The sequence below is a fragment of the Callospermophilus lateralis genome, chromosome 3 (genome assembly GCF_048772815.1).
Source record: "Callospermophilus lateralis isolate mCalLat2 chromosome 3, mCalLat2.hap1, whole genome shotgun sequence".
Lineage (NCBI taxonomy): Eukaryota > Metazoa > Chordata > Mammalia > Rodentia > Sciuridae > Callospermophilus > Callospermophilus lateralis.
In genome coordinates, this window is record NC_135307.1 from 167,581,919 (window position 1) to 167,608,112 (window position 26,194).

At 40.3% G+C, this 26,194-nt stretch overlaps 1 protein-coding gene across 1 annotated transcript; it reads right to left on the reverse strand.

Annotated features, from left to right (window-relative positions):
• Positions 1-943: 943 nt before the first annotated feature.
• Bmp2 (bone morphogenetic protein 2) lies at positions 944-10,058 on the reverse strand. The gene is made up of 2 exons (XM_076848963.2): positions 9,716-10,058; positions 944-1,821 (listed from the first exon to the last, which is right to left on the reverse strand). Exons 1-2 carry the CDS (start codon positions 10,056-10,058, stop codon positions 977-979), a joined length of 1,188 nt encoding a protein of 395 aa, XP_076705078.1. The 3' UTR covers positions 944-976.
• Between the last annotated feature and the right edge of the window lie 16,136 nt (positions 10,059-26,194).

Sequence of the window (26,194 nt, forward strand, 5' to 3'; positions counted from 1 at the left end):
AAATATACATGACCACAATATCAATAATGAAGAAATCTTAACGTTTTATTTAATAATTTGGCCAGATCAGCCCCTAGAAGGGATCACTGTTTCAGGAAAGAAGAACAATGAACCATCATTCACTTTCCTGCATGTTCATCCTTTTGCTAATTACTTCTATTGGTCCTGCTTTACTTTTTCTGCAAATTAGGGGGTGGGGGCTGGTTTCTGTATCAGATCAGCAATGTCTGATTCTTATCCAAATATTCCACCTAATAAGGACGAAAGTTCTCATGAACTGGACAACCACTCTGCAACATTCCTGAGAATTGAATAATATAATAATCTTGAAAGTCAGCAGAGTGGATTATCCACTTTTTTTTTTTTTCTGGACTTGAACTTGTGAACTTAACAGTAGCGCTGCAAAAAAAAAAAAAAAAAAAAAAAAAAAAAGCAAATGTGCTAAGCACTTTGCCAGAGTAACCTTCCATGTAGACTTTTCATCTTAAATACACACAACCAAAAACAACTACAATTTTTTGGAAAATTATGTACAAACCCGATAGTTCTTTTGATTACATATAAATACAAATTAACTATTTTTCCTAAAAAGTGGTTATAATAGTAAATAAATACAAAATAAATCTGACCATTATACTTCATGTGCTGGGGTTGAACCCATATAAAATGTACAACTAAATACATTTTAAATCTTTAAGGAATAATTCTCTGATTAAAATATTTGTTTTCCCAACTTCTTTTCGTAGATATAAATATATTTTCAAAATAGCTGTGTTTTTTTTTTTCCATTCCATTCCATAAATAAAGTCTTCATTGGGAAATATTAAAGTGTCAGCTGGTTTTGTTTTGGGGGGCTTTTGGGCTTTTTTTTTTTTTTTTTTTGCTTTTTTTCTAATATATATATATATGTGTGTGTGTGTGTGTATATATATATATATATATTTAATTAATTAATTAATTAATTAATTTTGCTGTGCTAACGACACCCACAACCCTCCACAACCATGTCCTGATAGTTCTTTAATACAACCTTTTCATTTTCGTCAAGGTACAGCATGGAGATAGCACTGAGTTCTGTTGGGACACAGCACGCCTTAGGGATCTTGGAGTTCACAGAGTTGACCAACGTCTGCACGATGGCGTGATTGGTGGAGTTCAGGTGATCGGCCAGGGGAAAAGGGCATTCTCCGTGGCAGTAAAAGGCATGATACCCTGGAGGGGCCACAATCCAGTCATTCCATCCCACGTCACTAAAGTCCACGTACAAAGGGTGTCTCTTACAGCTGGACTTGAGGCGCTTCCGCTGTTTGTGTTTCGCTTGACGCTTTTCTCTTCTATGGAGAGGGCGCCCTTTCCCATCATGGCCAAAAGTGACCAGTAAGGGCCTTATTTGGCTCCAGCTGTGTTCATCCTGGTGCAAAGACCTGCTAATCCTCACGTGTCTCTTGGAGACTCCTTGCTTCTCCTCCAAGTGGGTCACCTCCACCACAAATCCATGGTTGGCGTGTCCCTGCGCAGTCCAACGCATCACAGCGGGAGTGACATCGAAACTCTCCCACCTGCTGGCGTTCTGATTCACCAATCTGGTGTCCAAAAGTCTGGTTACGGGGAATTTTGAGTTGACAGTTGCAGGTTTTATAATTTCATAAATATTAATTCGGTGATGGAAACTGCTATTGCTTCTCAAAGCTTCCTGTATCTGTTCCCGAAAAACCTGAAGTTCTGCTGATGTGATAAACTCCTCAGTGGGAATAGAGCTTAAATTAAAGAAGAATCGCCGGATTGTTTTCCCGTTCATTTCTGGCAGTTCTTCCAAAGATTCTAATTTGATAAAGGTGGGAGGGGGGAGGAAGAAGACAAAATATTCAATAAGAGGAGTAATGATAGTTTAGCTATCAGAAGTTTTAAACCTTGCAGGGTTTTATTTAGCTCATGTAAAAGTTTGTAACCAGAAAGTAAAACTTTCATGACTAGGGGTGAAGCTCAGTGGCAGAGGGCTTGCCTAGCATATGTGAAGTCCTGGGTTCAATCCCCAGACTGCTAAAAAGATAAAAAAGAAAAAAGTCACCTTTAAAATAAAAAAAGAATTATTCCTTCCTCCTCCCTTTTCTATAGGGTCATATCAACACTCGTTCCATGAAATAAAATTTCATAATTGTTATTTTTTTGAGTACATGAACATGACTTCCAGCTGGCTAAAATAATGGGGAAATGGTGATGCATTTCTTTGAAATTCACAGACTTTAGGGGCAGAAAAAAAAAAATCAGCAATGTAGTTAGTAGGGGTCTAATGAGTGAGGAGTTGAGGAAATTATTGCAGTTCCTTAAAAAAAAAAAAAAAAAAAAAAAAAAAAAGGCTTTAATGTCAATCCCTTAAGCGGTATCCTAAAACATTACTCTGCAATTTAGATGATTTACAAATCTCAATATACAGATTTCAGCTTCCTAATTAAAGACTCTGAAACTCAACATCAACGATGACATTTTGCAACGCACACCCTACCATTTTACTCAAAAGTCCAGAGACAAAGGCATTTACAGGGATCTACTTCTTTGGAAACATATGGGTGGTACTAGGACACTGTAGTAATTAAGGCCAAACAATTTTAAGAGAAATAGCTTCCTGACTGTTTTTTCTCTCACCTCCTTGTGAACTCAAGAAGCAAAATCTCATTTCACATGCTTCTGGGAGTAAAAGAAAAAAAAAAAACTTTTTCTCTTGTTTATATTTCCTTTTTGTTTAAATATATATGTGTGTATGTATAAATATAGACATATATATGTATATAATCTAATAAACAGGCTGAAGGACAGATGTAAAACCAAATTAATTTATAAAAATTTATGAAAAATACCATTTTGAGGTTCACTGTATAAGAAAGGATCTCATCCTATTACAGAATCAACTTTCTATATCTATCATCATTATTCCACAAGAACCATCTAAATAGGCCACACAGAAAGATCTGTCTGGTTTTGATTCCTGAATGTCAAATATAAGAAATACTGTTTTCCAAACAAAATGTAAAATATAATATAGCACCTTGAATGCTTATAGTTTATAGATCATCAAAAGCACAATATTACTATTAAGTTGATAGCTAAAGCATTAGAATAAGTGATATTTGAGCTTATCTTCTACTTTTAACACACTCTTTCACTGTCAAAAAATTACCTGCTTCATTTATGATTTAAAGAGCTAACAGAATCTATTTTCCCATAGATCCATGTCATTGTTGTAAAAGAAAGTAAAACTTCTATCAATTCTATGGTTGTATTTGCTTAAAAGTCAAAGAGCTGCAAGTTGTGAACACAATCAGGATACCTTCACATAGAAGAAGCATGTCAGATCTCTCAAAGCTTCTACCCCACTAACCTTCACCATGTAAGTTTTGCAAGCTGAGCAGAAGCTGAGTTCAACAGGGACAATTTACACCAAGTTCTTTAATATGCTTTAATATGGTGCTACTGAAACTGTTAACCTCACAGGTAACCAGTAAGATCCCTCAAATTTCCAAATTCAGTAGATTTGAAAAATGGACTGAGATCCTGCATTTCCAACAAGCTACTAGTTGAGAAGATCCTGTAAACTCATGAACCACACTTCGAGTGTCAAGGTTTTAAAGGATGTTTTTGACATTCAAGTGTAGATCACTAGAGGGATGTGTCTGAAAAGTAGCTTTTGGTTAATATAAGTGTGCAGAACAACCATTAGCAAGGGCCAAGAAATAACAGTTGAAGCTAAGGGTGGGCCAGCCAGGGACTCAAACAGAAAGGTCTTCTAAAGTTCTTCTAAAAGGACCTGGAAACCACCAGGCCAAGAAATGAGTACTTGTTAGTCCAAACCTCTTGGGAACACATTTCAGGATCCATCCCACTTTCTGAGCCCCATTGTAAGCTAATGGTACTTCAGGTCGGCCATAAAAATTAACAAAACCTTCCTACCAACAGAACTAGGGCTCTTTCAGTGGTCCCTAGCAAGTACAAAGAATTGTATTTAGCTTCTATTTTTAAAAGAGAAGCTCCAATCCATTCCAGAAGCCCTCCTGTGTTTTTGCTCAAGGCACTTTTTCAGCAGGGAAGGTAAAAGTTAGCAGCATCCTCCAGACCCCAATAACACCAAAGCCAGAAATGCACCTGAGTTCTTGACTTCTCTGATTACCTGTACATCTAGGTACATTCTTTGTTCTTCAAGGAAAGGGAAGGAAAGGCAAATTATCCAGGGCATTCCATGAATAACTATTAATTTAAGTGTCCAGAGAAATCACAAGAGAAACAAAAACCCTGAATCCCAATCCTTAAATAAAAAGGAAAGAATTGACAACCAATCTCTCTCTCTCTCTCTCTCTCTCTCTCTCTCACACACACACACACACACACACATAACATGTGTATGCACATACACTCGTGGCCAGAGGTTGAAGAAACAATCTCCAAGCTAAGTGTGAAATAGGTTAATGATGTAAGGAAGACAGGTTTTTATAAAAGAGGCATATGCTACAACAATAACCCTCTAAAAATAAAGATCAAATTATATTAAAATTGATGCAACGAGAAACATAGAAAATAGCAATTTCCCACGGTTTAAAATCATTGGAGGCAAGAAGCCTTAACAAAGCAGAAATTTCTCCTGGCTTTGGCAAAGGGGGAAAAAAAACCTGCATTATAAGTAATAACAGGTAATATAAAGATCTTTCTCCAACTTTCCAACTGTACCTCATCTATCTAATCCTTGAATGCCCTCTATCTCCCATTAATGCAGAGGTCTCTGTTCAAACTGCAGATTCAGGTCACAGACATAAATCAGAGAGGAGCTCCCCAGCCCTGGGAAGTCATTCCTCAAGGTTAGTGCACATACCACCTTTTCCTCCTCCAAGGGAGAAGGTTCAATCTTTTCTTGAGGATGGGAAATTCAAAACCTATTTGAAATAAAGTAAAAGAAAAAGAAACTTTCCATAAATTATCACAGGAAGCCTGGAGATTCAGAAAATAAAGAGTGGGTAATGTATACTTTTTTGGAGGCTTAAACAGTTGTTAATTCCCTTTAAATATCCCTTCTTGAATCAGCTGAACTTGCTTAAAGATTTGAGGCTCTGACCTAACTTCGACCTGAGTTTATGAGTCTCTAAGTTCTTTGTTTCCTTGTGTGTGGGTGTGGGGGGGTGCTGGAGATGGAACTCAGGGCCTTGTACATGCAAGGCAAGTGCTCCACCACTAAGCTATACCACCAGTCCACCTCTAAGTGGAGTTAAGACTAAAAATGTGGGGGAATTTTTAAAAAGCAACATAATGATGATATTCAACCTCTCCTCCAAAAGTCCTAATTTAATCATCTACATGCTGTCAATCATTCACAATTATTCCTCTATTTCCAAATAATCCAAAAGATTGGGGTAGGTCCACTCTGGCCTTTTCTTCCTTAGATAAAAGGATAATGAGACATTTTTAAAAAGTCATCACAGGCCTGGGGCTGTAGCTCAGTGGTAGAGTGTTTGCCTTGCAGGTGTGAGGTCCTGGGTTAGATCCCCAACACCACACAAAAATAAATAAAGATTTTTTTAAAAAAAGTCATCATGATCATGTTAGCTAATGTGTTGGATGCTTTTTTTGTGCCAGGTATGATACTCACAGCTTTATCTAAAAACATTATCCCCCAACAAACTGACTAGAAGAATCATCCATTTTTCATATGAAATAGATGGGAGTTCAGAGAGGTTATGTAACTTTCCTAAGATCACTGAGCTGTGAACTTGAGTCTCCTGCAGTGCCTAAGTTTTCAGCCACTAGATGACAGTACCTAACATGGGAAGGAACCTAAACCTCAAGCAACAGTCAAAACCATTCAGAGGCACATCTGTAGTTAAAACAACAAAAACTGTAAAGCCCCTGGGAGGTCTCTCAGTGGTGGAGCACTTGCTTAGCATGTGGGAGGCCCTGGGTTCCATCTCCAGCACCATAAAAAGAGAGAAAACAACAATGATAACTGTAGTGTGAGCTTTGTCCTAACTAAAGGATAGGAATATACTACCCAGGTATAATGGAGAAAGCAGATGAAACTGAGGAGGAAAGTAAAGTTACAAGACCCCCCTGGGATATGTAGAACTTATTTGGAACCACTGCTATTTTGTGGCTGCTTTTTTGCCCTAAAGTATGGTGAGCTTTTTTTTTTTTTTTTTAAAGTAAGCTACCATTATATTTTGAGAATTTTGCAACACTCTTTGAATAGAAAAATACAAAAGACAACAAAAAGATATTCATTAAAACAACAAAATCTGGAGGTAGTCTGGAAAATTGGTAAGCTTGGAAATCACTCTGTAACATCATGGAAGGGGCTGTGTATAATACACAATATTTTCTAGAAGATAAAATAATTAATATATATGTTAAGAGGAAAAACATGGTAACATATGAAAGGTTATAAAGAATAAGGTTTTTGTTCATTGTTTTTTCATTGAATCCGGGGCTCTTTATCACTGAGACACATCCCCAGCCCTGTCTATTTTTTTTTTTTTTTTTTGAGACAGGCTGGCCTGGAACTTAGGACCCTCCTACCTCAGCCTCCCTAGTTGCTGAGATTACAGGTGTGTGCCATTGCACCTGGCAAGAATAAGTGTTTGTGTGTGTGTGTTTGTGTTTAAGACAATAAAGAAAATGGAAACTAAAGGAAGAAAAGCCTAACCTTGTTTTGGCTTCTGCCTTTAGAATGATGCAGAGTCCTGTTACTAACTTCTTAGAGAAATACCCGAATGGCAAGTCTAAAAAGGACAAAGCAATTCAATGAGAAAGAATCAAGAGGGAATACAGGGGCAGAAAATACGAGCCAAGGAGCCATCATGGGTGACCAAAGCCTCAGTCTCAATAATGGTTCTATTAATGGAGCCTTTTGTAATCACACTGTAATACCTGGGGGCACTCAGGAAGAACACCAGCTAAGTGTTGGTTTGGGGGAGGTACCTATAAGTTCAAATTCACACAGGGAATTTGTGGCGTTCATTCTCCTTCACAGGGCAATGATTCTTTCTAGACCTTTCACATTATATGGATATTTTCATGGTAATTACTTTTGAGGGAACAGGATTCATCTCTACTTGAAAGCATTAGTCACAGATACAAAATAGGAAGATGGTACCCTTCAGAGTCTAGGAGAGCAAGCAAACGGTTCTCCTACATTCTGATACATCAAGAAAGCATGAAGACTTTTTGCAGGGCCAATGAAATCAATCCAGTTTAATGTGTTTCCAATAGTATCAACATGTGACAGATTCTTTCTATTTCAAGAAGTGATCTTTCTGTATTCAATGGCAGTCCTGCAAAGCCCACATGGCTGATGGACTTTTCAAAGACGTTGAAAAGAGAATTTTAGCAAAGTTTCCATTCTCCTAAATAAAAGTCATTGTAGAAATGAGTTAGAAAATGTTCAACAAGAGAAATGACAACTGATGATTCTATCTCAGATCACTATTCTGGTGATTATATACACACTGATTGAATGATCATATCTTGGCATCTGTTATCTCATAATTTCACTTAACTATCTGATACCTTATTTAATAGGGTTATTTTGCTTCTTTACCAAATACATGTCTAATAATGCTGTACAAACTATATTCTACTCTTGAGCTAGCCTTATTCACATGGTTTATTCAAAATTTTTCAGAGGCAATGTGTGGCACAAGGATGCTTATAAAAATAAAATCTCACATTATACAACAGTGAATAGTCTTCAAAAAGTGTTATATCCAGCTTAATGATGATACACTAGTCACAATGAGAAAAGAACTGAATTTGTTGAAATTTAAGGAAAAAAATCACACACTTTTCTCTGTCATTTAATTGCATTAAGATGTAAAAATATTGCAAATTGATTTTAAACAAGTTGGTAACTTGGGTACTGTTTTATCCATAACATCACACTTTGACAAATACAAATTTGACTCAAGCATGCTATTTAAGTTACAATGACACTCAAATGATGTATAGCCTGTTTTAAGTTTTGATCAAGCCACTTCTAGATGAAGAATGAGAAATATGGAGACCTTACTGAAGAAATCTTCATTCAGCTGAATGTGTTAGACAGTAACTGACTTAAGTGATCTTCCTTTTAAGTTACAGGAGAGACAGTACCTTCCTGGTATCATAAATAAAGTGAGGAATGGTTTCCATACTAAATTCCAGAAGAGGTGGCTAACACAGCTGAGTTTGTTACTTTTCTATCCAGAAAACAAACAAACAAACAAACAAAAAAACTATTTCCAATCAGATCAGCTGGGAACAATGAGCTGACTCTAAAATCATCTCAGGGTTGGAATGTACACAATTTGAAAATGTCTCTCCCTATGATACAGACAACTGATGCTTTCAGTGGGCTGGTTCTGATGGAATAGAATGAGGCCTATTGCTTTTCAAATCTCTAATTTCTACTAGCAGGAGAGCACCTTAGGAATGCATTTGAAAATGAATGATCAATTCGGCACATACTTCATTGTTGATCACAATAAGGATCAACTTAGCATCCGCTGCCTTGATGAAGTTATCTTTGGTCACATGACCCACCTGTGGTACTTCTTCCCATTATCAACCAGTGTTCTCCCAAGTCATCCTTCACACTTGGTCAGAGCCTTGGGCTGTGCCATTTCTAATTTGCTTATGTCAGAGCTCAGGTTGTCATTTGAAATCTACCACCTCAGTGGTGAAAAGCAAGAAAAAGAGAGATTTATTCCTCAGTTTCCCTAATATTCTACAAACAGTGCTCTGACATACAAACTTGGCACTTCCTGCTATATTTAGAATGCATTAAGCCAAAGGAACATTTAAAACTGTAGGAAACAACTGACATGTAACATGCTTGTGACTAATTGCTTTAAGAACTTAGGTACAACAGATCTAAGTAGCTGCTCTAAGACACTTCAAATTCACTAAATGCCTTTCTGATGAAACAAACAGAAATATCCTACCTTAGAAAACCACGTTCAGTATCATAAAATTAAAAAAAAATCACATTTCAATGCACATGAAGGAATCAGGCAGCTGTTGCAAAAGCTTTTATCTGAAGGCTTGCCTTGTCTCTACCCAGAGCCTATCTAAGATTTAAGCGCAAGACAAGAAACTCATTGTGGAAATAATAAGATTGATTGTGGAACTGATCTCCCACGGGGATTAGATAAGGATTCAAAATCTTCCAAACCAGACCCAGATCAACAGTAAATTAGAAAGACTTTGGGGCTCTGGGCTTTAATTTTTCAATACTATCTCTGAAAATTTTGCCCTTGGCTCTATTTTAGCCTGAAACCCCAGCTTAAGCAGAAGACACAGATTTATAGAGGCAGGGCTTCCAAACAGATTTAAAGAAATCCCAATCCTTCTCATTCTCCCCCTGTGGAATTCTTGCACGCTTCTCTGACTAGGGGCATGCCTCTCCCCCTCATCTTCCCCATCATTTGGTCTCCCTCCAGTTCCTGGGGGAGGGGTTACTCTTCTGGCTGCAGGCCAGGAAAGGGGTGCGGATGCGCCAGAGGGGAATCCCTGGTTCCCTTGCCACCACACAAGCAGCCGGTTAAAATGGGATTCTGAAAGGACCATCCAGAAGTAAAAGTGGAACGGTCTGAGCAGCAGCCTTTCCCAAGGATGCACGCATCTACCCAGGTGGGGGCTCCGCAAGGAGATTCCCCGCCCCTGTCCCGCCCCCACCTCCCTCAAAGCTTGATCCCCGCCTCACCTTCGTGGTGGAAGCTGCGCACGGTATTGGCGCGACTGGCCGCCCTCTCCAGCCTGTGGTCCGGGGCAGGAGCTCCTGGCTGGCCCGAGTGCCGGCGGTACAGGTCCAGCATGTAGGGTGGGACCACGGCGTCCCTGCTCGGGGTGGGTCTCTGCTTCAGGCCGAACATGCTGAGCAGTCGCAACTCAAATTCACTCAGGACGTCGTCCGAGGGCTGGGACGAGGGGCGGCCGGATGATGCCGCGAACTTCTTGCGGCCCAGCTCGGGAATGAGGCCGGCCGCGCCGCCCAGGAGGACCTGGGGAAGCAGCAACGCTAGAAGACAGCGGGTCCCGGCCACCATGGTCGACCTGCGGACAGGGCCGACGTGAGTCACCGGAGTTCCCCGCCCAGTCCTCCCTCCTTCCCGCCCCCGCGGCCCAGGCTCGCGTTGGGCTATCTGACCTCCTCCTCCAGGTTGCCCGCCTGTAGTGCACCACGACCACATTAGAGATGCCGGAAGACGCCCGCATCTTTAGGAGAATGAAGGGCCCCAAGTTCCTAATGCTTTCCTCTTCCCATTCCATTCTCAAACCGTCTGATCTCGGGATTTTGCGTTCGTCCCCAGACAGCATCAATGACTGTCAACCCATTTTTTAACCCCCTGTGACACCATCTCTGACAGCCAATGCCGCCTGGAGTCCATGAAAACACCATTTGACTTGACATCCTGCATCCTCTACAGACTCAAACACACAGTGTCCAGCGCTCGTAAAGTGCATGTGACTTCCTTAGAAGTGCTGCATGGAACTTCCTGCAACTTACCTACACACACACACACACACACACACACAGAGAGAGAGAGAGAGAGAGAGAGAGAGAGAGAGAGACTGTAACTTCTAGATCCTGTAAACTCAAGCCCGCAACTTTTGAAGTTGTGGCACAAGACGCTAACCTCAGGGGTGAAGGACAAGCCATTCCATCCCCGCATCCCTCCAGTGTAGTAGAGAAACACAATTATCTTCCTGGAATCATGTCAATGGCTAGTATCTATTAATGCACGTGCCAGCTGTTACAATACAAAGTGGCACTAAAGTAAGGTCCCTTCGCATTTCTGGAAACAAACACGGAGAATCCCAACTTTCCGAAATGGGACATAACTTAGCTCTGAGTAGAGAGCCGATCTTCCTGAGCAACTTGAGGAAGGTGAAGGGGTTAGATCGCCGTGGCAGGGAGTACAGGTTGGCAACTAATGCGTGAAATTTAGGGTCCACCCTCTTGAAGGGATTTAACTATATTTTTAATCATGTAAGCGTTAACCGCCTTAATAATATACCTAAAAGAGGGGAGGGAGGAGGGGCGGAAGACTGTGGGCCAGGAAGGCGAGTCAGTAGGTCGCCTGGGGCTGCTGGTTGGGGCGCCCCCTCAGGGGCTCCGCAGCACGTGGACTCGGAGGGGGTTCTGTTTATTTGGAGCGGGTCGCAGCCCCAGGAGGAGCTCAGCAGCGACCGGTGCCCGAGCACGGGTTCCCCCCACCCCCATCTTACTCCCGGCCAAGGGCCCGCGACCTCTACCTTTAGGAGACCGCAGTCCGTCTAAGAAGCACGCGGGGACACGTCCATTGAAAGAGTCTCCACATGGAAAAAGCTCTGTTAGAAGAACTTGGCGCTGGGACCGGGTGTGCGTTCCCTTTGCCTCCTCCTCCTCCTCCCGGGTGCCGGCCGCGCAGTCCCTCTTCGGACTTCTAGGGGGGTTGGGCCCGGCAGAGGGGTGGAGGGGCGGCGGGGCTCAGAGGCGACCAGGCTGGCTGTGCTGGCAAAGGCACCGGTGCGAAGTGGGGAGTGCAAGTTATTCTCCCTGCAAGTTCAAGAAGTCTCCAGCCAAGTGCTGACACACAACAGCGAGCAGGGGGAGGAGTGCGGGGAAGGGAAGGGAAGGAAAGGGAGAAAGGAAAAGCTGGTGCTGTTGTCGTCCTTAGGAACCAGCGCCCACGGGACGCGTGGCCCCGCGCGGGGCCGGCTCCGGGACTCTGGGGGCGATGGTTGGGCGCTCCGCGCTAGCTCTGCCGCGGCCCATGGCTCGGGGCAGCCATCCTGGGCGACGCCGGGTCCGGGTAAGGGCACAGCGACGATCTCGGTGCCAGGCGAGTCGCCCCCCCGCATCACTCTGCCTTACTCCAGCGCACCCCCATGAGCGCTCGCCGGTGGAAACTGCCGCGACTCCGGCGCCCCGTCGTCCTTAGGCGCATTCTCCAGCGAGTACAACCGAGTCCCGGGCCGCTGAGGCGGGTGGCCTCCCTCTCCTAGCCTTCGGGCCAAGTGCCTTTTGTGGCTAGCCTGGGGTCCGATCACACCTCGACCATCACGTCCCAGGCGCCCGATCCCCGACCGGAGGTGCTGGGCATCGCGCCGCTGAGTCTCAGCTCCGGACACCCCAGCGCTCAGCGCGCCCGTCCGCGGCTCCGCGGGGCCCGAGCAGCAGAGGCCACAGCGCTGCGGCGCGCACGACCGGGTGCTCCGACCCGCGCGGGGTCTGAGGCGGCGGGTGTCTGCCTGCCTGCAGTGATCTCTGTGGCGCTCGCCCCGAGGGCTTTGGAGTCGCCAGCGGCGGATGTCCCGCGGCGGCTGCCAGTCCCCGGCCGGGTGTGGGAAGCGGAGCGGCGGGCGCAGCGCGAGCCGGGCGCAGCGCAGCGCAGCGCAGCGCGGCAGGGCGAGGACTCAGGCGGCGGCGGCGCCGTGGCGCGGCGCTCGCGGCTTTTAAAGGGGACGCCTCCCGGCCGCGGCCGAACACCTCCCCCTCGGCTGCGAAGCTCGCCGGGGATCCCCAGGCGGGCGGGAGTGGCGCGCAGGGGTGTGGACGGCGCGCTCGGGCAGCCACGGCGGGGTGGGGCTGGGGGCGGGGGCGCACGGCCGCCGAGAGGGGCGCTGCGCTTCCACAGGGCCCTGGCAAGGGAGGTCTGCTAAAGTGCTGGACCCTCGGGAAGACTCGGAGACGGGATCCAGGACGAATGCAGGGTCGGGCCTCTATTTACCCACCGGGTCCGTTATTCAACTTTCAGTTTGAAGTTTTTCGGTGATAGATGATCTTTAAGAAAGAAGAACTCAAGTTACAAGGCGTCTTGGCATAGACGTGGGGTGGACAATTTGTGTTTTAGGGGGTGGGATAAGAGTTAAAGAAAAACAGGATGGAAACTGTTATTTAAACAACACAGAGATATACGGATATGCGAACGTAGTTACGTATGTAAATACATGTGAGTGCATTTACATGCATATAAATATCGTTATGTATAACATGTATATTCATACACAAAGCATGTATTTATATTCGAACAAACATATCTAGTATACAAAAATATATGCGTATGTTTCTGTGAATATATGTATGCAAATATAGGCGAACCAAGACCGCATTTCCGTAAATAGTCTACGTATGTGGCATGGGTGTCTTCTGCTATGACACGTGTAACGTGCAGTGGGTGTGTATGGCAGCGTTAAGGCAGGATGGGAGAGATTTTATTCCTTTTTATGGTGGCAATCATTTCATGCCTTGTGATATTTATCTCGCCTCAGCTCAAAGGCAGGCAATTAGCAGCTCAGAGAAAGGTAAAATAACGCACAGTGAGCCAAGCATACAAGATAATTCCAATTTGGGACCTTAGAACCTTCTGCCCCACCCCATTCCACCAGGTCCCCAGGAGCTGTAACATTTGGCCAAATCAGTTTTCTCCTTCAGTTGAAATACTTCCTAAAGTTGCTGTATCTTGAGTCTCTGTGGAATTCTTTTGGTCCCTCCCAGGGTTTCAGGAACCTCAGTGCATAACAACACCAGGTTGCCCTGATGAACACCCCCTACCACCTTGCCCTAAGGTAGGGTGGGGTGGGGAGGAGGATTTTTGAAAAAGGCGGGATTGGTAAAATCAGTTTCTGCATCAGACTTTCAAGCCTGAAAAGTGGAGGGAAAAAAGTCTGAAATGGGAGCTTAATAACAATAATAATAACCTATTATCCATGTCTTTATTTTTTCGATCGTGGAGCTAAAATAATTCTTGGTTCTGCTCACATAAATCGGATTAGCAACCCACAGAGAGGAATTAGGCACTCCTTGTTTCTAAAGGTATAAAGGTCAGATAAGGTATTTTAGCGGGTGGCTGTCTATTAGGAAAATAAAGGAAAGGAGAAATATTCAGGAATATGCTACTTTACTCCTTTTTAAAAAAACAGTGCTATGGAAGTTGTTGCTCTGAATCACTGAACACCAGGCAAGTCAGCAATAAAACCTATTCTTCTCATAGACACTTAAGTCAAAACAGTTTTTATTGTGCTTCTGAAACTATTTCCTTCTCTATTAAGTTTAATTGAGAACTTAACAATTGTTTCTGTCATCAGTAAGATTTTACAAACAAAACAAAGGGAAACCTAGATGAGACTTAAATCAGTATGTTGCTTTTAAGGAGGAAGAGAAAGCTGATAGCTGTTGGACACACCCCAAGAAAAGATGAAAAATAAATCTCTGGTGATGACATGGAGGATGTCTTAACAGCTTTAGGCCTTCATAACTGAGAAATGGGAACCTTGTGAGTTTTAGGATATCATCTTCGATAGTCAAGAGTCTGGGGGAAATTTTAAATTTCTACATATTCTGTTCCATTTGCCAATCACAGTATCTCTTCCCTGTAGAGTATGCAGTTTCCCTGGGATTGCTGGATGCTTTTCCCAAGCAGAACTTTCCTGAAGTTTGGCCCTGTTTCTCTCTGAAGAGCAAAGACTCTCTGGTTGTTTATTAGAGATGGCTGCCCTCTTGTGGTGGAAATGAGTTCAAACGCTTGGGAGAAAAGTAGATTCTTTCATGAATTTGTCTCCAAAGACTGACTTGGGGTACAAAGTACAGGATAATGTACAGTACATTTTCTGGGCAACAGAAATAGTTAGAAAAGAGAAACCTAAACAGAATTAATTAATTTTTTTTGTTCTCTCTGCTAATGGCAAAATGCAACTGAGAATGCAGGGTTATTTGATACTTGGAGGTGGCAATGTTTGTTTGCTTTGATAACATCAGTTACTGCTAGCTATAGTTGACTTTACCCTTTTCAAAGATTCATTTACAGATTTTCAGTCCATAGGGTAAAATTAATACTTTCTGGGATTATGAAATTGGACATATCTGCCAGAAAATGTGGTGAGGGGTAAGGGAGGGGTAAGGAGCCTTTGGGCAAGGATCAAGGTAGTTGTAAATACAAATACCTCATCAGGGACAAACAAATTATGAAAAAATTCAAAGACTTCCAAATAAGGACTCTAGATTAAGGAAGTTACTACTGTTCCATTTCAGTCATTTCTTGCCAGTTTTTCAAGAGATACTGGAAATCCATATTTGATTGTGTGTGGACATGACCTGGGATGAGATTAAGTGCTTGAAGAGTCATACTTTGGCAACTTTTCCTTTAGCTGTTCAGCCCAGATAATGTTTAATTTTATTGCATCCTGCAGCTATTAGCATTCAGCATTGTTCCTGCTAAGCCAACTATTATGCAAATTAACATTAAAATAATGATCCTCATGTATTGTAAAGGTCACAGCAGGCATGACATGATCCATCTACCTTGTAATTGTCATTCCATTGAAACCTGTGGCAACTCCCCTGAGAAACCTCTTGGCTTTTAGCCTGTGTACTGTGTGACACCCAAGCCCAGTACTACTTATTTTGTCTGAATGAGATTCTTTTGCAGGAACCACAACCCACAGCAAAGAGTAGCATTTAGTCAATTAAACTTTTACTTATTTAATATTTGATCACACATGGAAAGAAGGATGAATGTAGTGGAGTGATTTATATGCAAAATTAGGCCCACTTGGCCAATTCACATTGCTTTAGATATCTACTAAGTATTATTTAATCGCCAAATAGCAATATTGGTATATTGACATATATTTGCATGATGATATCAAAAGGTCTTGATCTTGTTTTAATTAGATTGTGAAGAGTCAACCACAGTGTCTTTTACAAAACCAGTCTACAGATTTTTTATTGAGAAGCCATGAAGCCTATGGCTCTATGTCACTGAGGTCCCAGTGAATGCAAAGATACACAAATTCTACACCTTACTTATTTAGAATTCAGTGGAAGAAATGTGACACGTTCACAAGTAAATATTTGTAAAATATAAAGCATATAAGCAAAGAATTTTAAGAAATAGGAGGAACAATTGTAGAAGGTTTAATGGAAAACAATTCCATTTCTGATGTGTGGACTCCAGTAAATTTATAGTAGGAAGAGCATTCTAGAGGAATATTCAAGTAAAGATAATTTTAGTAGGGTCAGAAGTTATCTTTATGAACAACATCAGTATTAACACCAACACATTTAATTACTCAATTATAGATACTAGGTACTTTCCACATGTAATTTCCTTTACTCCTCATGAAAATTTCACGGTGGATGTTATTACTGACATAATTTTGCCAATACAAAACTGCTTAGAGAAGAGAGGTTAGGCCATAGCTAGCAAATAGCATATGCAGTAGTCTATTCTAGAACTCATGTTTTTTACTACCTACCTGCCACCACCACAATGCTAATAGTCTCTCGTGTATATAGTGGTAGCAACCTAAAGCTGAGACATCAGGTTAAAAAAATGTAGAATGGTGATTTGAGGAGTCTAAAGAGATAGTTCAGATTTAGAGGGGAGTTTGGAGAGCAAAAAAGTAGCATCAGAAGGTAAGTCTATGTTCCTACTATCCCTAGTTTTTCTAGTGTTTTGAACATGAAGAGGTGCTGCATTTTTTTCAAATGCTTTTTCTGCATCTATTGAGATGATCAGATGATTCTTACCTGTACATTTATTGATTTCCATATGTTGAAAATCCCAATGAAATTCTTCATAGAACTAGAAAAAGCCATCATGAAATTCATTTGGAAAAATAAGAGGCCCAGAATAGCCAAAGCAATCCTTAGCAAGAAAAATGAAGCAGGAGGCATCACAATACCAGACCTTAAACTATACAATAGAGCAATAGTAACAAAAACGGCATGATATTTGTGCCAAAATAGACATGTAGACCAATGAAACAAAATAAAAGACACAGAGACAAACTCACATAAATACAGTTATCTCATACTAGACAAAGGCTCCAAAAACATATGTTGGAGAAAAGATAGCTTATTCAGCAAATGGTGTTGGCAAAACTGGAAATCCATGTGTATAGCAAAATGAAATTAAACCTGTATCACTCACCCTGCACAAAAATCAACTCAAAGTGGATCAAAGACTCAGGCACTAGAACAGAGACCTTGTGCCTAATAGAAGAAAAAGTAGGCCCAAATCTTCATCATGTCAGCTTAGGATCCGACTTCCTTAACAAGACTCCTAAAGGCAAGAAATAAAGTTAAGAATCAATACATGGGATGGAATCAAACTAAAATGTTTTTCTCAGTAGAGGAAACAATCAATAACATGAAGAGAGAGCCTATAGAATTGGAGAAAATCTTTACCACACGAACTTCAGATAGAGCACTAATTTCCAGGATATATAAAGAACTCAGAACATTTAACACCAAAAAACCAAATAACCCAATCAATAAATGGGCTAAGGAACTGAACAGACACTTCACAGAAGAAGAAATACAGTCAATCAACAACATATGAAAAATATTCATGATCTCTAGCAATTAGAGAAATGCAAATCACAACTACTCTAAGATTTCATTTCACTCCAGTCACAATGGCAGCTATCAAGAATACAAGCAATAATAAGTGTTGGTGAGGATGTAGGGGAAAAGCCATTCTCTTACTTTGCTGGTGGGACTGCAAGTTGGTGCAGCCACTATGGAAAGCATATGGAGATTCCTCAGAAAACTTGGAATAGAACCACCATTTGATCCAGCTAACCCACTCCTCGCACATACCCAAAGGACTGAAAATCATCATACTACTGTGACCCAGCCACATAGCAGCTCATAGCAGCTCAGTTGACAACAGCTAAGCTATGGAATCAACCTAGATGCCCTTCAACAGATGAATGGATAAAGAAACTGTGGTATATATACACAATGGACTGCTACTGAGAAGAATGAAATCATGGCATTGGTAGGTAAACAGATGGAACTAGAGAATATCATGATCAGTGAAATAAGCCAATTCCCAAAAAACAAAAGTGAATGTTTTCTCTTGGAAAGGGCTGCTGATCCATAGTGGGGGGTGGAGGGTAAGGAAGAATGAAGGAACTTTGGATTGTGCAGAGGGAGAGGGCAGGGAGGGGAGGGGTGGGGCTGTGGGGATGGGAAGGACAGTGGAAGGAGACAGACATTATTACCCTATATATGTGTAGGATTACACTACTGGTGTGGACTCTGCACTATGTACAGCCAGAGGAATGAGAAGTTATGATCCACTGGTGTACAATGTGTCAAAATGCATCCTACTGTCATGTAAAACTAATTAGAACAAATTTAAAAATAAAATAAAAACAAACAAAAATAAAAGAAGATTAAGTCTACTCTTCAGGAAGAAGCCCAGCAGGAAAGCAATGGCACATTCTAAAGGAGCAATTGAAAGGAGTTTAACAAAGGAACATTGTGAAAAGGGTGTGGGCAGAAGAGCAATGCATACCTGAACTCAAATTAGACTACAGAGACCTCGTGACCAAAACAGCATGGTATAACATAAACACAGACATGTAGGCCAATGGAGCAGAATAGAGGACACAGAGACAAACCTGCACCTCGACAGTCATCTGATTCTCAATAAAGATGCCCAAAACATATTTTGGAGAAGAGACAGCCTCTTTAACAAATGCCGCTGGGAAAACTGAATATTCATATGTAGAAAGATAAAACTAGAGCCCTACTTCTCACCCTTTTCAAAAGTCAACTAAAATGGGTAAAAGACCTAGATGTAAGACCAGAAACTTCAACTGTTAGAAGAAAGAATAGGGAAAAACTTTGACATATAGGCACACCCAGAGATTTCCTGAATTGGGCCCCTGTAGCTCAAGAAATAAAAGCATGAATTAGTAGGGGATGGTATCAAATTACTTCTGCACAGCAAAGGAAACAGTTAGCAGAGTGAAGAGACAGCCCACAGAATGGGAGAATATATCTTCTAGCTGTTCTTACAACAGAAGATTAATATCCAGAATATATAAAGAACAGAATAAAACTCAACACTAAAAAAAGCAAATAGTCCAATCAATGAATGGGCAAATGAAGTGGACATTTTCCAAAAGAAGTACAAATGCCCACCAATTATATTAAAAAAGGAAAAGTTCAACATTCTCAGCCATCAGGGAAATGGAAATCTAAATTACATTGAGATTCCATCTCACTCCAGTTAGAATGGCAGTCATCAAAAATAACAACAAATGTATGCAAACATAGGGAAAAAGGTAACTATTATATACTCTTGATAGGAATGTAAATTAGTACAGCTGCTATGCAAACCGGTATGGGGGTTCCTTAAAAAGCTAAACATGTGTCTACCATATCATCCAGCTACACCACTCCTGAGCTGTAGACACGAGAGAATTAAAGTCAGCATACTCTAGAGATACTTGCTGCTCATGGTTATTGTGGCAAAATTCATATTAGCCAAGTTATGGAATCAGCTTAGGTGCCTATCAACAGAGTAATGGAGAAAGATAATGTGAGATAGGTAGATAGATAGACAGAAACACAATAGAGTTTTAGTCAACTATAAAGAAGAACAGAATTATGTCATTTGTAGGGAAATAAATGAAACCAAAGACCATAATTTTGAGCTAAATTTGTCAGATTTAGAAATATATTATATGTTTTTTCTCATAGGAGAAAAAGGTTGCCATGAAGGTAAAAGAGAACCTTTGAGGGTAGAGAAAGAGGATGGGGGTGGAGAGAAGTAAAATGTGGTCAGGGGCAGGCATTGGGGAGTTGAGTTGACCAAAGTACTGTTTTATGTATACAGGAATATTCCACAACGAAACCTACCATCTCATATAATTAATATACACCAAAAATAGGAAAGGAAGGAAGGAAGGAAGGAAGGAAGGAAGGAAGGAAAGAAAGAAGGAAGGAAGAAAAGGTAGGTGGATGGGCAGAGTTGAGGGAAAATGGTAAGGGATAGTGAAGTAGCCTGATCCTACATTAAGACGGCACCTCAGGCTTTGCCACCCATAGGGCTACAAATGCACAGGAGGGCATGGTTACTAGAGCCCCCCCAAATGCTGCAGCAGTAGAAGAGTGATTGACCGAAGTGGGAAGCTGACTCTGAGAACAAATACGTCAATCTTGCTTTTCTCCTACTCCTAAGCATCTGTGGTATCTCCTATTTGCCTAATTTGAGCAGAAGTGGACAAGGACTTTGGTTATTTATTGCTGGTTAACAAGTTATCACAAATGTAGTGGTAAAATGTCCATTTATTATTTCATAGTTTCTGTAGGCCAGGAATCCAGGTATGGCTTATGTGGCTGCCATCAGTACTGGCTAGGGCTACAGTCTCATTTCAGGCTCTCCCAAGTTCATGTTGTCAGCAGAATTCACTTTCTTGCAGCTGTAGAACTCACTCTTGATCACTTTCATCAAAGTCATCAGGAGACCATCATGCTACATATTCTTTTAACTTATTCATCTGATTATATTAGGCCCACTCAAGACAATCATTTTGACTAACTAAAATTCAGTTGGTTAGGACCTTAATTACATCTGCAAAAATCTTGCTATCATATAGCATAATCCAATAATGGAAGTAATATCACATGATATTAACAAAATGTACCTCTTACTCAAGGGCAGGGGATAATTCAAAGTCTGTACATCGAAGGCTGGGAATCCCCGTATGTGCTTTCCATTGCATTCAACTTCTTAGGCACAAAGCAAAGAGAATATCCTACACAGTAAGATTTGAAAGGAAGCAGGAGCTAGGTCCTTGAGACTCCTGGGTACTAATCTAAGGAGTCCGGACTCTGTCCTATATAAATGGATCACTGTGAAATGATTTTACCAGAGGAATGACATGGTTGGAGATGCATGTTAGGAAAACAAATCCCATGGTTGGTGGCAGTGGTAAGAGGAAGCCTAGGGAGAAAGTAAGCAAAGGGATCAATCAGTAGCTGTGAATTATAGGCACAAGTGGTCTTGGGGGACTAACGTCCACATGAAAATGAGCTGATGTGAGGGCCGAAACAGAGGTCAATCAACTGGGTAGAGTTGTCCATGAGTTACCGCTTTACAGCTTTGGGGAAGGAAAGTTGACAGGGCTTCTAGGATTTAGAAGCTGGGTGGGGGAAAAAAAATGTGTGATGTCCTTATCAGACAGCAGTCTGAAAAGAAACCAAACGGGAGACTCGGGCTGGGAAGGATCTATGAGCTTTTGGTTAAATGTCGTAGAAATCTAAACTATGTTATTAGACACTTGGCTGGAGTTCAGGAGAAGATTTAGAAAGTTGAGTTGCACATTTCCGAGATTTAACCATTTGGAGGAGTAAAAATTTACTGAGGAAGGGCATAGAAGATGTCACCAAAGACTGTTTAGAGAAACAAATAAGAGACAATGGTGATTTGTCTTCAAATGCATAAGAAGGGAATTTTTAGAAGAAGTTTTCAGACTGATATGAAGCCTTAAATGTTGGTGAGGATAGGAAAATTTCACAGATTGAGTTAATGGCTTCTAGATCACAGATACAAAGGAAGAAAAGATTGTATGAGATAGAGGTGGGAGTCAAAGGTAAGGAAGCTGAGAAAATGAACAGGGGAGTAATTTGGAACATGGTTAATTTTGCTGTTAAAGACAGAGAGAGAGACAACTAAAAATGCTGAGGAAAGCTTAGGTCAAACATGATTGATACTTATGAGAACCAGTTGATTTAAGAGAAAACAAAAATTTAGCCAAATTTGGGATTATATTGTACACCTATAATCCCAGCAATTTGGGAGTTTGAGGAAGGAGAATCTCAAGTTTCAGGCCATCTGGGCAACTTACTGAGCCCCTATCTCAAAATAAAATAAATAAATACACAAATAAAAAGGGCTGGGGATGTAGCTCAGTGGCAGAGCACCCCACCCCTGGGTTCAATCCCCAGTACCAAAAATAAAATAAAAGTGCAACTTTTCAATTGAACATTAAATTTGATCCAGTCCAACTTTGAATAACCCTTGTGATCATCTGGTACATATCCTCCATTTCTTCAATGTTTTTGTCACAAATCTTTATCTTTTTTTTTTTAGTTTTATTGATTTTATTTTTTTAAATACACAACAGCAGAATATATTAAAATTCTTATTACATAAACAGAGTACCATTTTTCATATCTTTGTATGTAGAGTATGTTAAATCTTTATCCTTAAATGTCTCTTTGAATGCAGCCCTTATGGTAGAAGCCCAGTTGAAGGCTAGATATGTGTTCCATAAGCTTTTCTTATATAAATTAACCACTTCTGTCACAGTAATTAAATCTCAGTAAAATGTCATGAATGCTGTTTTAGTTTGGTTTGATTTACCAGGTACATTTAAATATTCCATCTTTTTCATTTTTATAAACATTTATTTGAAAAATTAAGGACTACCAGGGGATTGAGTACATGTAAAATATGTTCTTTCCTTGATTGTAACATGCTTGAAGTTAACAGACATTACTTAAAGGAAAAAAATAATTGTCTATTGAATTTACAAAATATCTCTAAGTTCTTAAAAGATTTTAAGTACAGAGTTTAGAAAATATCTGATCATATTATAGAAAAATCACCAGCTTATAAATGGAACTTCAGTAATTGATAGCACTATTGTAACTTTTCTTTCTTTGAGAGTGATGTTTCCTTATTTACATTTATCTCCCATAAATGATAAGGAATTTGAAAGTAGAAGAGATGATATAAATCATGAAAGAAAGTAAGAACAAGAAGTTATCAGTAGGTGAAACATATCTCCAAATAGTTCATGAAATAGTTGATGTTATCTGTAACAAGAGTCATTGTTGGTTGTGATCTTCTCTATTCCTTAAAAGTAAAAACATCTCTCAGGAGAAGAATATATTTGTAAGTTCTAACTAATTCCTAGGAATATTTCCTCTACTTTAACCTCATTTGCATGTTTCTGCGATTTTCACAACTTATTGGACAATATGAAGCCTACTAGTAGCCTTGCATAGTCACCTCTAAATAGTCAAACATGTACATTTATCCAAAGATCCTCGGAGACTGACTGCAAATTCATTTTATCTTAGTTACATGTTAATCCATTCAGAGAATTTTGCAAAAGATTAGAAAAGGTTTGTGACTTTAGAATTGTGACTTAAAAAAAAATACTCAGATCAAACAATAGCAATCCAAGAGAATCACTTTGACCAACAATTCTTCATGGAAATACGCCCTGGGTGTATTTCACAAATTGTCTTAGTGAGACACAGAAGGTTCTTTTTCCTGCTCTGATTAACATAGAACTTACTTGTTGAGCAAATAGTATGAAGTGTATGTGACCTGAGAGACCATGAAAAAGATCACATTCATCCTGTCATGTTATCTCTACAATGACCATGCAACTCAGTGTCAATGTCTGCCCCAACCTTCTCAACCCTGACCACCCCAGGACATACCTGATTGCCCAGGAAGGGCTTCTCCCATTCAGTGCTGTTTTCTCTACCCACAAGCATTGCTGGCTGGGTGTGCTACAGAATTAACACCTCCAAGAAGCATCCCTCAACCAATAACCAATGTGGGTTTGGGGACCAATACTCCACCAGCCCCCTGCCTCTAGGTGGTATAACTTTGAGGTGATGTCCTCAACCTATCCCTAAAATTTCCACCAGGTATAGTGATAACTGTGTTAATAATGCATCCTTCATAAGCTGCGCTCCCTTTCCTTCCTCTTTTCTCCACTTCCCTCTTTACTTCACTTCCCTATGATGGACTTATGCTTAAGTCCTTGTCATTCTTCCTTTGGAGAAACCCCAAGTAACCACTGAATATTCTATTGACCTGAGATAGCATCTCCAGAAAATGCTCTGAATTTAAAGTTGAATTGCTGTTTGCCAAGAATGAAATAAAAGTGTTGGCTTGGGAAACCTATTTCCTGCCCTTGGTTCATTTATTCATTCAATGACTTTTACTTTTCCAGGCACTTCTAAGTTTCTGGAGTGACAAAGATGAATATGGCGATTTATACAAATCAATGAAATAGAAGTTTATACAAGGTACAGAAATTGAACCAAGAATAGAGTTACCACCTTCACTTGAAGGTCAGAGAAGGTTTCCTGGGAGGACGTAACACTTGCGTTGGATCATGAAAACTGAGCAGGTGTTGGGCAGATAGACAAGGGAGGGAGGGAATTCCAGGCAGGAGGAACAGCAGGGGGAAAGGCAAAAAAGCGTGAAACATCAAGATGCATTAAAGAAATGATTGGCAATTAAGTGTGACTGGACGGAAGAGGAGAGAGGGGTGCCAGCATTTTGCTGGGCAAAGGAATTTGGTCTTTTCCCCATAGGATCTACTTTGCTTTTGAGAAAAAAAAAATCTCCTTAGTAGAAGTGGGCATGATGGCTTGGAGTAGAGCCAAATTATAGGCAGAAGGACAAATTAAAAGGTTGTTGTAATTAGTTAAGCAAGAGATGGGGAGTCCTTGTGCTCAGTAGAAGCATGGGGTGAAGAAGGCTATAAGAAATTGAAAAGGTAAGAATTGATAGGACTTAATGGCCCACAAGGAATGGAAAAGGAGTTGGAATGACATAGTGCAGAAAATATAGGAGGAGGAATTTTCTCTTTGAGTGAATGCTTAGTGATAGAGAGAAAAAAAAAATCACAAAGAAAAGCCGATCTGGGTTTCAAAATCCAAGATTTCAATTCCCACAATAGTCAATGAATAGGTCCTTAAGGTTATTCCTTTCAAGTCATTCATGCCAGCAAGTATATATCAAATAGGTAATTAAGTCCTCTTACCAAGGAAAAATAATATTTTAGATGATTAGGTAGCCATTTTGTGCTTAAACAATTCATTAACAAAAGACCAATTTGCATGTAAAAAGTGCTAGCAGACTGGCAATAATTGGTCTAACCCAGAGTAGAAATAATTATAAAGCCACTAAGGAAAACAGTTTTAATTTAATTAAATAATCTGAAAATCAATGTTAGCTGTTCTAACCATTGATTCTTGCTAACTTGGTACTGATTCAGCAAATTACTGGTTCAGCATATTTTTTGAAAAACTACTATATAGGAAAAAAACATAGAAATTCACAGTTAATTAACTGTGAATTTTATTGTTGATGAATGATTTTATATTTATAAGATCCAAAAAAACTCCACTAAAAAGCTTTTTGAACTCATAAGCAAATTCAGCAAAGTAGCAGGATATAAAATTAACACCCATAAATCAATTGCCTTCCTAGACAGCAATGACAAATCAGCTGAAAGAGAAATCAGGAAAAGTATCCCATTCACAATAGACTCAAAAGGAAAAAAAAAAAGAATAAAAACAATACTGGGATATCAATCTAAGAAAAGAAATGAAAGACCTCTACAATAAAAACTACAGAATACAACAGAAAGAAATTGAAGAAGACCTTAGAAAATGGAAAGACCTGCCATGTTCTTGGATAAGCAGAATTAATATTGTCAAAATGGCCATACTACCAAAAGTACTATACTGATTTAACACAATTCCCATTAAATTTCCAATAATGTTCTGCACAAAAATAGAAAAAGCTGACATTAAATTCACTGGAAAAAATTAGAGGCTCAGAATAGCCAAAACAATCTTTAGTGAGAAAAGTATTACAGGAGACACCACAACACCAGACCTTAAATTATACTACAGAGCGATAGTAACAAAAACAGCATGGTACTGGCACAAAGATAGAATTGAAAACCAATGGAACAGAATAGAAGACACAGAGAAATACTTTCATAAATACAGTTATCTCATACTTGACAAAGGCACCATAACCCACATTGAAGAAAAGATAGATAGCCTCTCAACAACTGGTGTTGGGAAAACTGGAAATCCATACGTAGTAAATTGAAATTGAACCCCTATCTCTCACCCTGAACAAAACTCAACTCAAAATGGATCAAAGACCTTGACATTAGAACAGAGATTCTGCACCTACTAGAATAATAAGTAGGACTAACTCTCCATCACATCAAGCTCAGGAACAGACTTCCTCAATAAGACTTCTAAAGCACAAGAAGTAAAATCAAGAATCAATAAATGGGATGGAATCAAACTAAAAATATTCTTCACAGCAAAGGAAAAAATCAAGAACATGAACACAGAGCCTACAGAATGGGAGAAAATATTTACCCCCTGAAACTCAGATAGAGCATTAATCTCCAGGATATATAAAGATGACAAAAAACACCAAAAAACAAAATAATCCAATCAATAAATGGGCAAAGGAATTGAACAGGCACTTCACAGTGCCTGTGAATAACTATATGAAAAAAATGTTCAACATCTCAAGAAATTGGAGAAACGCAAATTAAAACTATACTGAGATTCCATCTCACTTCAGTCAGAATGGCAATTATCAAGAATACA